The sequence below is a fragment of the Gavia stellata genome, chromosome 2 (assembly GCF_030936135.1).
Source record: "Gavia stellata isolate bGavSte3 chromosome 2, bGavSte3.hap2, whole genome shotgun sequence".
Classification (NCBI taxonomy): domain Eukaryota; kingdom Metazoa; phylum Chordata; class Aves; order Gaviiformes; family Gaviidae; genus Gavia; species Gavia stellata.
Window position 1 is genome coordinate 29,128,158 of NC_082595.1, and position 14,034 is coordinate 29,142,191.

At 35.8% G+C, this 14,034-nt stretch overlaps 1 protein-coding gene across 2 annotated transcripts in view; it reads left to right on the forward strand.

Annotated features, from left to right (window-relative positions):
• Positions 1-14,034, forward strand: part of LYST (lysosomal trafficking regulator) — a 65,324-nt gene that overhangs the window by 21,287 nt on the left and 30,003 nt on the right. Inside the window, exons 13-21 of one of the 2 annotated variants that reach the window (XM_009810638.2) lie at positions 555-715; positions 2,147-2,337; positions 3,903-4,148; positions 5,728-5,901; positions 6,427-6,576; positions 7,184-7,321; positions 9,130-9,328; positions 10,604-10,735; positions 13,048-13,684. In XM_009810638.2, coding sequence (XP_009808940.2) covers positions 555-715; positions 2,147-2,337; positions 3,903-4,148; positions 5,728-5,901; positions 6,427-6,576; positions 7,184-7,321; positions 9,130-9,328; positions 10,604-10,735; positions 13,048-13,684 — 2,028 coding nt within the window. The remainder of the gene's footprint in view (positions 1-554; positions 716-2,146; positions 2,338-3,902; positions 4,149-5,727; positions 5,902-6,426; positions 6,577-7,183; positions 7,322-9,129; positions 9,329-10,603; positions 10,736-13,047; positions 13,685-14,034) is intronic. The other variant, XM_009810637.2, reaches the window with a different exon arrangement.

Below are 14,034 nucleotides of genomic sequence, written 5' to 3' on the forward strand. Positions count from 1 at the left end.
GAAAAAAGAATTTATTAAATATCACAGTTCTTATCCTTTCTTCTTAAAGTCCAGACTATGAAGACTTTGTGTTCCAAATATGAAGCAGGTGGTCAAAATGCTATGTTGTAAAACAATTAGATGTATCACAAAAATTCTTTACTCTTCCTCTATAATTTGGTCAGTAAACAAGCACAGTTATTAAAGACATTCCTGAAAATTCTTGAAAAATTGTGGTATTTTAGAAGTGTGTATAGTGTTATATACAGTTTCTTCTTTGAGGTCGAAGGGAAGGAGGAAGGAGTTTCAGATCTAGGAAATCTTGACTGTATGGCAACCCTAGTTGGGAGTCTATTTCTCTCTTCTGTGCAGTATTTGAATACATACATCATTATGTAACTGAGTTTTAAGGTGCCTAGAAGTTGAAGATGGCTTTAGTAATTTAATGTTGATAAAAGCATGGCTGCTCATCTACTAAAGAGTAAAAACTATTTTAAGCTTAAGCTGAATATCTTGGATAGCAATTTTGATCACTTCTTAATATTTAAACTTGTTTCTTTATATGTATTTTTCAGGAAATGTGAGATTAATTTAGATTACGCACTACCAAGGAAATCAAGCTTATCATCTGACAGCAATAAAACATTTTGTATGATTGGCCATTGTACATCATCTCAAGAAGAATTGCTTCGATTGTCGGGTAGATGGGATCTTGGAAGTCTGCTTCTATTTAATGGTACTTTTGTATGCTTTTTTTTACTTAAGTCTTTATTTACTCTTCCCCCTCCAAGATCAAAGGCTTAATTTGATACTTTTTTGACATGCCAAGCTTTTACAGTAAAAGCAACAATACATTCTTTACCAGCATAATACATCAGGGAGAAAGTAGGCAAGTATTTCACTACTGGGTACTTTCTAATGTGTCCTTCTGCCACTCTTCTCTTGGTTTCTTTAGTGCTGTAATTGGCAATTCCAGTTACTGTAGTGTTCCTTTAAATTTCTTTAAATAATACCTCAGGGTAGGGGATGGAGAGGTGGTGGGGCTTGCTTTGGTTTTTTTCTTAAAGCACTCAGTCTCTCCCAGCTGGAAAATTGATTTCACTTACCTGCTTCTAAGCTGCTAGTTTCAAATTACATAAAGCATATTAAAAAGTAAACAAAAGCTGAACCACTGAATACTCTGAGTTAGCATGGTTATTCCTGAAACTGCTGAAGTTATTTTGGGGTTTTTGTAGATGTATAATTCTCTTCTCTCCTTGGAAAGTTTTGGCTAGGACTTCTGGGTGTTTGCTTAGTGTTGAAGGCTGGAATCCTGCTGGTGGCCATCTGGCCTTTCTTCATGTGCAGTGGTCCAGTCAGGACTACTAGACAAGTGAAATCAGTTTGCCAGGGTGTGTGGTGCATGTGGGTATTGTGTGTGTAGATGCAGTGTATTTGTGCAGGCCATAGGTGAGATGCCTGTCATAAATATAAGCGCCACCTGGTGAATCTACATGGTCTGATTGCAGTGTGCCTCCAGCCAGCATAACTGATGTATCCAGAGAGCACTGGATTTACTGCTATACAGTTGTCATGCACCCGTACATCACAGACTTGGGTCCTTCTGGATACTTCTTTTGAATTTGCATTCTCACAAACAGATGACCTGAGATGTGCTGTCTAGAAAGGGGTGGGAGATTTATTTGGCCTTCTACTTTCCACCTATTTGTATTTTTTCTTTACTGTTAGTTGTAGTGAGCTTTTATTGTTGTTGCATCCTTCTTGGTCACTCTACCCAACTGTCCGTGATGTTGTAGCATGTTGTCGCTATCTGTAATCTTGCTATGCTTTGAAGACTTTGAGGAGGCTTGGATGGATGCCTTTTCAATTTAAGTAAGTGTAATTGATTATTCAGAGCTGTTGGTCTTCAGTTCATGCAGATCACTTTCCTGATTTGATTTCAGTTGCCTTTGCCACTGAATTGATCTGGCCTGTGATGTGTCAGAAGTCACTGATCTACAGTAGCTAATAGGAAGCATTGGACTGTACTGATTGTTTCTCATCAGCAGGTCCTACAAAAAACAGCCAGTGATCTTCCTTGTAAAGTCTCTTGGCAGTCCACTAGCCAATGTATGAATTTTGCTTTATTGTATACTAAAGAGTTAACAGCTGCTTTTCTGGATTTTAGGTGCAAAGATTGGACCAGAGGAAGCATTTTACTTGTACACATGTGGGCCTGACTTCACATCTGTAATGCCTTGTAAATATGGCAAATCATTGACTGATTGCTCTAAGTACATAAGTAAAGAGATTCTCCAATGTGAACAAATTAAGGAGCTCTTCATGGCAAAAAAGGAAGTGGATGTTGGGCCTTTAATTGTAAGTTTCTACTAAAAAATGGTTCTTACTCTCATAGAATGGATTAAGAAACTGGGAACATGTTTCCTGCCGTCTCCTAAAGTGCTTCACTTTCTCAAAGCAGGCAGGAGCAAATCCAATTCTCATTAAAATCACTGCAGGGTTCTTCCCATTTATTTCAATGGGAGTTAAACTTCACACAGGGTAGCCTTGCATCTGTCTTGTTATAGGTTGAATTCTGACAGCTTCTAGATGTTCCAGCATCTATAATACTGCATATTTCATCTATCAGATAAGCAGGCACCTCCAAAGATGTATTAACTACCTGCCCTAGGATGAATAGGTAGCTCTTCTCTCCATTAGTGTAAGGGTAGCTGAGGAGAGCTTAGTAACCTTTTAACATGAAAACTGAGAGGAGAAAGGAGGATTTATCTGGCTTTAACAGGAAGCAAAAGACTTCATCCCAATTCTTTGAGGGTTTTGAGAGGGAGTAAGTTTGCATCAAGTTTGGCTGAAAAGTCATTTTCCAGCTGGCAGATCTTAGCTTTTCTCACCTTCTGTGACTGAAACAGCCATGCCAGATGCAGGTGTAAATATAGTTACTCTAGAAAGAGAAAATAAAACTTTCTTATCAGTGGAGCCTGCTATATTTGGGGAATTGTCTTCATGCACTGATAATTCCTCCTGTATGAATTGTTTTCACTAGAGAGATTTTTCTGATCTTGTTCTACAGCAGCTCTGTAGCTGTAAGCAAAGGGTCATTCTGTCTGGATGTGATCCTTATAAACAACGGTACTAAATTTTGAATAGGTTAACAAGGAATGAATGGAATAAGTAAAAAGCCGAACAAATCAGTCACGCAACTTTTAAGCTTATTTTGCTTTACAGAACACCAAGTTACCAGAGAGAACTGTGTGCTCAAGTAATGAATTAATCTCTGTACTTTTTTTATAGAATGCAAGCACCTTAAATGTAGTTTTTTCTCTATTTTAAACAAATAACCTCCCAAATATGATAATTTTACATTTTCTGTGAAAATGAGTTTTATACTTTCCACAGGAGCTTTGGTTTTGCTCTAAGTCTCTTCATCGGTAATGAAACTTCTTCTATTGACATCCTTTCTCTTATGGCAAAGCAAAAAATTGGAGAGTTTTTGAAAAAATAGCAGATAGCTTTCTGTTTTGGACTGTCCACTTTAGAAAGGGAAACAATTTGCCCAATACCTCTGTATGCTCATTTTCTTTTAAATTTGTCAGTAACTTTGTTTTTATGCAAAATAGTTGTAATTCTTCTTCTGGTGATAAGAGGGGGATCCTTGGTGGAATTTTTTAGTGCTTGCTTAACTTTTTGTGCTGTAGCTATTGCAGATGTTTCCCTAAAATTTAGGAATCCTGTTGCATTTTAGTGCACATGTATCCCCATGAAACTTCAGAGCATGCTAATGGTAAAGTAGAAATGAACTGCCAAAGTTGCTGCTACTTGCTGTTAGGTGGCTTTTTTGTGTGTGGCTTTTTGCGTTTTGGGGGTTGGGTTTTTTAATTAAACTTTCTTGAAAAAATTTGGCTTATAAACTTCTCTTGTTTCAGGAGAGTCTTGCTGTTGTTTATACCACATGCTGCCCTGGTCAGTACACCATATATGAACCTGTTATTAGGCTGAAAGGTCAAGTGAAAACTGTACCTTCTCAGAGACCTTTCAGTTCAAAAGAAGTTCAGAGCAATGTATTGGACTCTCATCACCTGAAAACACTTCAGCCTGTTCAATATAAAACTCTTCAGGGTATACTACATGAAATTGGAGGAACTGGTGCATTTGTTTTCCTCTTTGCTAGGGTAAGGGGACTGGAGGAGGGGGCTGCATATATGTGTTCTCCCATATAAAATTTTCCTTGGATCTTGAGTAGCAAATCAAATTTTCTAGCTGCCTTGCTGTAGTCTGCATGTGATTTCTTTTTCCTTAAAGAAAACTTGTGGAAAATACCTGTGGCATAACAGACTGCATCATGCAGGTTGTCTTAAATTGGAAACAGAATTATAATTCTGTTATGTAATGTTCTTATAATATTGCTAGTATGTGAGATGTGGTGTTACATTCTGATTTAGAGGTGGAGCTTCCAAACATCCAAAGAGATCATTTTTAAGAGTGTTGTAGAACTGATCATATTTTTGGCCTCTAATTTTTAAAGGCACTTAAATTCATTGCATATGAATAAACACAGGTTATTCACAATGCAAGTACGAATAAATGTAAAACTACATAATGTGCAGAGCTTTAATTTTATCTAATAAATAGTGAGAGCTTTTTTGAGAGAATTGTTCAACCATGTTCAAAGGCTTATCCTGTCTAAAAAGTTGTAATTTCAAAAAAATTAAGGCTGCAAGCCTTAACTTAGTTACTACTTTGCTGTGACCTTTACATGGAGAGGCTAATATTTGTGCTAGGAGTCTCTGAAGTACTACAGTTAATTCAAAATACTAATGAGGCCTAAAACTTGTCTGTTTTGTATGTCTCTGGCAATGGTAGTATTCTGAAAGGTGCGTGGAGAGTAGCTAATGTGCATTAGACTAGAGACAGTCGGGTGTTCAGACTTCTAGTTATAAAGACACTGCCTGCTGTAATTTTAACATTGATAGTGAAATCTAAGTATGTGCTACAGATTCTGCTGTAGACTCTATTTGCATCAATAAAGCAAGCAAACAGTAGATCAGCTGTCAGAGGATACAGGTATACATGTGTATAAGTGCAGCAGTATTAATGGGTATACAGCAAGTGAACCTACAGGAGCTGAAATTTGTGTTGGATTTCCTTCTTGTATATTTTTGGTGAAAATACTGTTTGTTTTTTCTTGGGATTCAAGAACTGTAGGAAGCAAAGAGTGAAGAATGGTCCATGGTCTTCATCTGTCAAATTGCTTGTCTCTTTATGGACAAAATAAAACTCTAATGTTTGATTGGACACTTCCAGGCAGAGATAGTCTAGACCTTCAGGAACCTTAATTTAAAGCTTTCCTTAAACATTTATGAAACATACTTTTCCAGGGCAAACAACAGAGTTTATTCTTATTAGTGACTTATGTATTCTATGACCTGGTGACTTTGTAGCACAGTAAGAATAAACTGATGCCTTCTACTTAAAATTTAGAACAGATTTTTATATCTTAAAAAGGGGTTCTTGTAATGGGACTTATATTTTCTTAGCAGATCATTATTTTACCACAGTAGGAATTATCACTTCAGATATTATACCTGAATGTATACACATAGGCAAAAATTAAGGTTATGTACATAACCTCAAAATCTTTAAAACAGATTTAATCCAGAAGTTATGATTTAAGACTGAGACAAAGACTTTTTAAGGCTTTTTTCTAAATATTTCTCACTTACTGTTTCATTAAATTTTCCCTCTCTTCAGGTTGTAGAGATTAGCAGCTGTGAAGACACTCAGGCTTTAGCGCTACAGCTTATACTATCTTTAACAAAATACAATCAACAGAGAATACTGGAGATGGACAATTGTAATGGTTATTCTATGATTCATCGAGTGTTGATCAAACCAAAATGCATTGTCGGATTTTGCATGCTGAAGGTAGAGTGCTCTTTAAACCTTGATACTTTGTTCAATGTTAGCACAAATTTAGAAATTTCTGACTTTCATTCTACATTTGAAGCTGTGTTAACAAAGGCAGAACAGTGATTTGGAGCAAGTTCGGTCTAGGAGTGTTTCGCCTTGAACTAGAAGCTCCTGCTAGGTAAGGGGAGAAAAAAGTGTTGAAAGACCCTGATTTCAGAGGAGATGGGGTAGGTGGGAAAATAAATTTGTTTCTCTGAGCAAAGATCTTTAAGCTTAAACTTGCAAGCAATTAATAAAAATATTTGAGTGCACTTGAAAATATTTTTAAAGATATTTTTATACTTCTGTTATAAGAATGAAGCCTCTTAAATGCCTACAGTGGGGTTTCTAAACTCAGTAACCATTTTCAAAGTTGACCAGGTAGATATGTCTTCCCTATCAAGTTTGTCTCTTTAAAGATTTTTTTTTTTTGATAAATTGGATAGGACAACTATACTGCTTTGTGCTTATGACATTCAAAAAAATTTCCCCCTCTTTAAGACTCTCCTTGAAGGATGCTGCAGTGATGAGATTCTCTATATAAACGAAAATGGGCAATTCATGCTTGACACAGATTCTACTGCAGTTATCCAAGATGTTGAATTGTTAGAGAAGCTGCTGCTTGACTGGAAGATATGGTCTAAAGCAAAGGTAATTACTTTCATTTTGGAAAGATTTTAAGTCTAAAAGTCAATATTTAAAAAAAAAGTGATAAAGTGTTATGCAATCAGAAATTAATGTCTCCAGTTAGATATCAGTAGTAACTAAAATTTTCTAAAATTAATGGTCCTTATTTTTCTTTGAATAGCTGGTAGTAGCATCAAGCTGCTATTATCAATGATGCCAGTTGCCTTAGTGTAATAAATTCTGTAAATGTAATGTGTGTAAATGACTTGTTAGTTGAATGGATTAATTTTTTGAGGGAAACTTGTTAAGACTGAGGAAGACCTGCTTCCCTCTGGAGTTAAACTGTTGAAAATAACCATCCAGTGTTAGTATAGCAAAGAGTATACAAAACTAATTTTAGACAAGAGGTAACTTGTAGCTTAGTCATTAACATATGCTTAATTTTGTATTAGCATAACTCTTCTGATAGTTTCTAGTTCTGACTTGACTATTTGCAGTCATTTAGTCTTTTTCTTAGGTGCAGAACTAATGATTCGGTTATGTTCCTAAACGGTTTGTTTTTTTATTCTCAGTGCGTAGACTCAGAAATATACTTTTGAAGCCATGTTCCTGTTTTGCTTTTCTTTTTCAGAAAGGTGTTTGGGAAACTCTGTTAGCAGCTCTAGAAATCCTTATCAGAGCTAACCATCACCAACAGATGTTTAACATTAAACAGCTTTTGAAAGCTCAAGTGGTACATCACTTCCTGTTAACTTGTCAGGTTCTGCAGGTACCTTCACTCTGAAATCCTACTTTGTGCTTGGCAAATACTCAGTTTTACTTGGAGGAGGGTGGCGGCAGGGAAAGAGACTAAATGCTACAGAAAAAACTACTTCAGTAGACTGTGCTTCTGGACCCCTTTCATCTTTTTCAACAGGCATTGTTGCTGTAAACTGATAGTTTGCTACTGGGTGCTCTATTTACTGCAGGACAGAAGGGGCAAGAGATCTTAACCCTCTGGTACTGTTTGAAAACCTAGGCACTAGGTTACTTGCACAACCCATACGTGAGTAGGAGTGTAGGCCCACAGTAGGACTGTGACCCTTTTATAAAGACCTGAGATGTCTATTACTAGTTCCTGAGATGTATCTTACTAGTTCAAGTCTTCATTACTGAAAAACCTAGATACTGTGCAAGTAGCAGAAACTGTCTATCCTGTATCTCACCAGAGCTAATAGGCCAACCAGCGTGTAGTGCTCAGTCTGAACACTCCTCTCAAAATTTTGAACCCATAGTAGGTTCTTCCATGGCATGGAGATAGCTGTTCCAAAAAGGACTTTGGGGAAATGCTTCAGCACTTTGATAGACATTTCTTAAGAACATGATTTTTAAATGGTTTCCTGCTTATAGTATATACCTGTTTGTAGAAAATATGTATTGTAATCCCTTTTTTCTATACTGTATTTACTATCTTACATTCCTCTTTATTCTGAGTTTCTCACTCTAACACATGAAATGCATTTATTGTTTTTCCCTCTTTTAATGATTTTTTTAATGTGTCTTTTAATCATTTCTATCGCTGAAAATTTTGAGTTTTTTCATTTTTATGTGGTATTCGCTACTCTTGGAACTTGTTAGTGGTATAGTTAACTTTTAAAATTGTATATTAATGCAAATGCCTAGATACAGAATGTTGCATAGTATTTTCCCTGTCTTTTGCACATGAGTACAAACACTAATACACATGCCTATTGGGAAAAAATTAATTTCCTAGTTAAAACTACTCAAACTGGCCAGCAATGATTTGGCAATTTTTTGGGAATGATGAAATGGAAGATAAAACTATATAAACCATTCTCTTCAAAAACCTCACTTAAACTAACTTCATTTAGTCTTCTCATACAGCAGTCTCAGTTACGGTGCTTGGGTACCAAAAAAAGAGGTCAAATTTAGAGAAGTTAAGAACAGGTTAATCACAATGCTCACATTACAGTGAGGTTTCCCACAAGTTTCTTCAGGTCCGTTCTAAAATCATTGTTCAGTTAATAGATTTTTTCAAATAGACATTGTCAAACTATAGAGATGGTTGATCAAGCAGAGATTATAAATATAATTGTCAATGAAATCTCAAACGTCTATGTTGATAAAAATGGCCATTGAAGTGGAAATACAAAAGACCCAGTGTAGCACTGTTCAGAAAGTTCTTAATGTGTTTGAAATACTAGTATGAGCAACTATTTTAATTTCTCTACAAATATGTAATACAATGACAGTAAACTACACTTTCAATAGTGATTCATGTCCAAAGGCTTCAGCATTTCAAGTCAGAGTAGTATAATATGCAGAAGATGTTGGTTTTCTAAAAATAAGCTTGCATAACATCCGCAATATTTTGTTTGTGCCTGAATTTTGGGTGTGCTGGACTTTGGTAACATTGAGTAGGTACAGTAGCTCCTCTCAAACTAAAGAATACAGGCTTTATTACTTAAACTTTTTTCTTGTCTGTTCTTGTACTACAGCATGACAATTTTTAAAAAAAGACAATTTCTGTCAAATTAAAAATACCAATAACTTATTTGTACTTCTCTTCCTTTCTAGGAGCATAAAGAAGGGCACCTTGCATCCCTGCCTCAGGAGGTTTGCAGGTCATTTGTGAAAATAATTGAAGAAGTGCTTGGATCTCCCCCAGACCTGGAACTGCTGACACTGGTCTTCAATTTCCTCTTAGCAGTTCACCCTCCCACTAATACATACGTTTGTCACAATCCTACCAACTTCTACTTTTCCCTGCACATAGGTAGATATGTCATATTTAACTAGAAATAAACAATAAGATAAAAATCTAGTCATAAATTAATATCTAAAAAAACCTTTCACTCTTATAAATTAGTATTCTATGAATATATTCTTTGATTGCGATATTGTAATAACTATATATAAATAATTATTAAACTATTGAGACTTAGTGAAGTAAAAGTAGTTTACAGTATTGAGAGACATTATAGTTAGACTTTGTTTGCTTGACTTGGAGGGCTTTCTTCTGTCTACAGCCATAGATAACCTCTCTGGTGGTTATGTCTTTAGCTTTCTTTAAAGTTTGCCGCAAAATTGAATGCGTAACATTAGCTGCTTGTATGGGCACATAAGCCTATGGGCAAATCTTAGTCAAAAACGTCTAACTTATCTGTAAATGAAGCTTCTTCAGAAATATGTGTATACGGTCCTGTCTCCATCTCTACTTTCTTGTTTCCTGTTACTGAATTCCGAGAAAAATAAAAGGCCTGAGGAGCATTTTTAGCAAATGATCAGTTGTGCTGCAAGTGACATTGGCAGGCACCATCAGTGCATTGCATACCAGTTACTGAAAATACCTATGTGCTTTGAGGGGTGCAGATCTAGGACAACAGCTGTCTTTAAAATATCTGTACTAGACGATCAGTATGGCACAATGAGTGATATGAGCTTTAAAAATTCTTTCTTGTTCTTTTAAAAAATGAGAAACTGGTAGATGTATAGTTCATGCTTTAATATTAGCATTGTATGACCTTAGCCATAATTTATGTAAACATAGAAAGCATCATCCAAGTTTGAAATGTTTTCTCCTTTTGCAGATGCCTGTGTACCTCAGTTTTAGTAACGTTTCAAAGGCAGTACAGTTGTTTTTAATCTGTATCTGCCTTCTAATACTATTAGATGTAAAATTCTGAGTAAGAGTAGAATGCACTTTTTGATGCTTTGAGCCTTATTAGATGAACCTGTTTTGAGAACAGTCACTTGTTTTTGACATGGCAAAAAGTCAGTTATTACTGCTTGTGTACCTGCAAGGACCATCTTTAAATATAATTACTTTAGAATATCATAATATTTTCAGCATTCTGAAGTAAATTTTAAAGATGTATCAGTAAAACAAAAAATTGTTCTAAAGTGCTTTTTCTCAGATGCTTGTGAGTTGAGCGTTTCTCATTAGCCTCCAGTGATCAGCTTGAAATGCAACCTGGCTACTATGAGTCTAAATATATCAAGAATGCAAATTTAAAAAGCTTTTATGTAACTTTTCCCCTTTTCTTTCTAGATGGCAAAATTTTTCAGGAGAAAGTTGAATCACTTATGTACCTGAGAAATTCCAGCAGTGGTGGGAAGTCAACAGACAGTTCTGCATTTGTGGTTACAACTCCAACTGGGTTTACAGCTTTACCACTGGGAGGTAAAACAATGCTGCAAAAACACAGACATTAAGACACAGTCCTTTTGCAGGTTACTAGAGTGCCTTGAAGTGTTACTTTCCTACAGATACTTCTTACAAAGCTCCCCCTGCCCCTTGGAGCTTGATGCCTGAACAGCAGAGTAAGAAAGATTGAATTGAACATGCTACCTAAACTGCTCTTCATTCTCAAGTTGAGACAAATTGCCACACCGATGGTTCAGGCAGTGAAGTGGATGAGATAGCTGAACAATTTCATTTGTTAAACAGACCTGCTAGAGATGTGTGAGTGCCTTAGCCAGGCAGTAGTTGAAATAGGAGAGCTGCTTATGGTTCACTATCTGTGTAAAAAGCATTAAGCTGATACTTTTCTTTACTTGTGCATAATTGTTAACATCCATCTAAATATAGTATTAAAGTATTGGCATTTAGTTATACTGCAGGTATATATATTGTTCCTACACAAGAGGATGGGAAAGTATATCTTATAAAGAACAGCTTAAGATACCTTGGTTATATAAATTAAAATTGAATAGTTTTCTAGAAAGTCTCATTATATAGCATATTAAACAAGTTGTGGTCTATAAAGATAACTGCCTTAATTGTTTTGAATTCCTCTGCTATAGTTGCTGAAATAGTGTGAAGTTATTAGTTCAAGCTGGTAACTTCTTTCACTTGGAGTGCTATCAGTGTGATGTTTTTTGCATCATTATTGAATTAGATTTTTTTAATCACACTTTTTACACACATTTGCATAGGCAATCAACAAATATCACCTGTAAAACAAAAGCTAAAATATGCCTAAGCCTTTATTTAAGCTCATTGACAATGAGAAATAAATTCTAAATAAAAATGCATAATCTAGGCAAGTTTACCAATATATATACACAATAGGAGTGGAAACAAATTATTCTGATCTCTAACTTAGCTGCTATATATTTCAGATCATGTATGACTTAGCTATAATCTATGTGTCACCAATGTAATACCTTTTACGATTGTTGTCTTGTTGCTACTTTGCTTAGGAAAAGCAAATTGAATCTTCAAGCACTACTTCAGTTGAAATAGTGTTAGTTTAAGTGTCTTTTACTAAAAGCAGTGATATGAAGAGCAGACTACAGTACTAAATTGCATATGGAATTTGTCATTCTCCCATACAGATTATATATGAAATCTTATTCTTCTAAACTGAGTGCTTTTCTAGATCAATAGTACCAAACTGTTGTTCTGGAATAAAGATTATTCGTGTGTGCCAGAGGAATACGCAGCATAAATTTTTGTGAAAATAGGTGTTTGAGTGTTGTTTTTCTAAATATCTAAATTTAGATAAAATATTTGAAATAGTATGTTCGTTAGATAACTTGCTACCTGCATGTAGGTTTGCAATTTGTTGCACTACCTCCTAATGTGTATGCAAGCTTGACTGTAAGATTGTTGCAGCTATATAGATCCTTCCTGTTGTCTGAAGGCCAGCTTGGTCTGGCTATGTCTACATGTGTATGTGTGTGTATATATTTGTTTTATATAATTCTCACTCATTAAAAAAAAATATTCCTGATGCATCATCATTACATTAGTACTAACTGGTGCATAGTTTTCAAAATACTTCTGAATGAACAAAGTTTCCTTCTCCTAGACTAACAGAAAGCTTATTCTACCAGTCTGGTATACAGACTGCTTTCCCTCTTAAAAATATCTTTGGTGAAAGACATCTGTAATGTGCTCTGAAAGTTTGATAGTTTCAGGTCAAAATGCTTGCTTAAAAGGAAGCCCTGTTAAATAAAACATGCAGTGGTTTGTTATAAATTTGAAGTACATGTAAAGCCTTAGTGCAAAAGGGTTGGTGAATAGTATTTCAATGTCCACTGAAACATGCTGGCAGATTGGACCTCTTGCACAAGACCTCCAAATAGAGCACCCTGCTCTATTTGACCCTGCTTTGAGCAAGGAGGGTGGGCTAAACAATCTCCAGAGTGCCTTCCACCCTCAATGATTCTATGATTCTGTATAAATTCCTGCTGAGACTTAGTTGAGAGGATCATCATGTAATTCTGGAAACTCAGTATATATGCAAAAATTATTTTGCATTTTATGTATCTTCCAGATTTGTTTGCAACGTGCTAAATAAGTGGCTGCATAATAGTTTACTATCTCTGTGATTGGTCAAATCTGTGCTATGCCAGGTATTGAATCAGTTTTGCCACATAAAATTAGCTTGGGCCATCACCATGTTAAATGTATGCAGAGTGTAACACGGAGGGGAAAAGCTTGTTTCTAGTGCAAAAGGAATACTAAAGATATCTTTATTTCTCTAGGAAACACTTCTAAGGCTAGTGTACAGTGGAAGATAAGCTCTCAGATACCTAAAAGGCTTTGCAAAAGCTTACCAGCATCTCCTACTTCCTCACCTCAAGTTCATCGAAAAAGACTAGCTGAAAGAATAGGAAGGAGTGTTGATGACCTGCAGATTATTGGCAAGCGTGACTACATTGATCTCCAGGGTAAAATTGGTTTTGTAGGAAGTTCTGAAACCATAAAGAGAGTACAAGAAGAACTCTTTCTTAGCAGTTGTGAGTCTGCAAAAACAGTTTGTGACTCAGAGTTAACATCTGCCGAAACATTTGAAGATATTGCAAAAGAAGAAGAGTTATCTGAAAATGCATTTGAGAGTAAAGAAGCAGATACAGACCTGAAATGTAGTGAAGGTGGTGGTGCTGCAGCTGAGCCATTGCTATGTCGTCCAGACAATCTGAAAGGACTGCCTTCGTTTCAGAAGAGTCAGAGTAATTTTGCAGGGTTGGGCTTAGCATTTTCTATTCATGGAGGATCGTCAGCCATTGCTCGCTGGCCAAGCTTTGCTGACAAGAATGTACTTCCTGAAGACTGGGAGAGTCTTGCTTTTTCTTCAGCTAATGAGAATACCCAAAAACCATCTGAAAGCCCTGATGATAGGTAAGCAGATAAACAAAATGATAAATTAGCAGTAGCTCAGTATGAGCTTTACTTTCACAGTTCTTGGTCTTGATTACTATTCTACAAAAATTGGAAGCCTGAAAATTAAGGGAATGTTTTCAATGGCTGTCATAAACCAATTCATTAAGCTTTTAATCTATAGAATGTGTTGTTTCAATTCTTGCGTTATTTACATAGCAGAATTCCTGATTTTTAATCTTTGCTATCCACAGTAGGAGTGGGAACTTTTTATGCTAGCTCACAAAAAATCTCAAGGAACTAGTTCTGGTCAGATTATCCTTTTTGCTATCTGCCGTCCGAAAATAAGTGTTAATGAAGAGTGGTAGTAG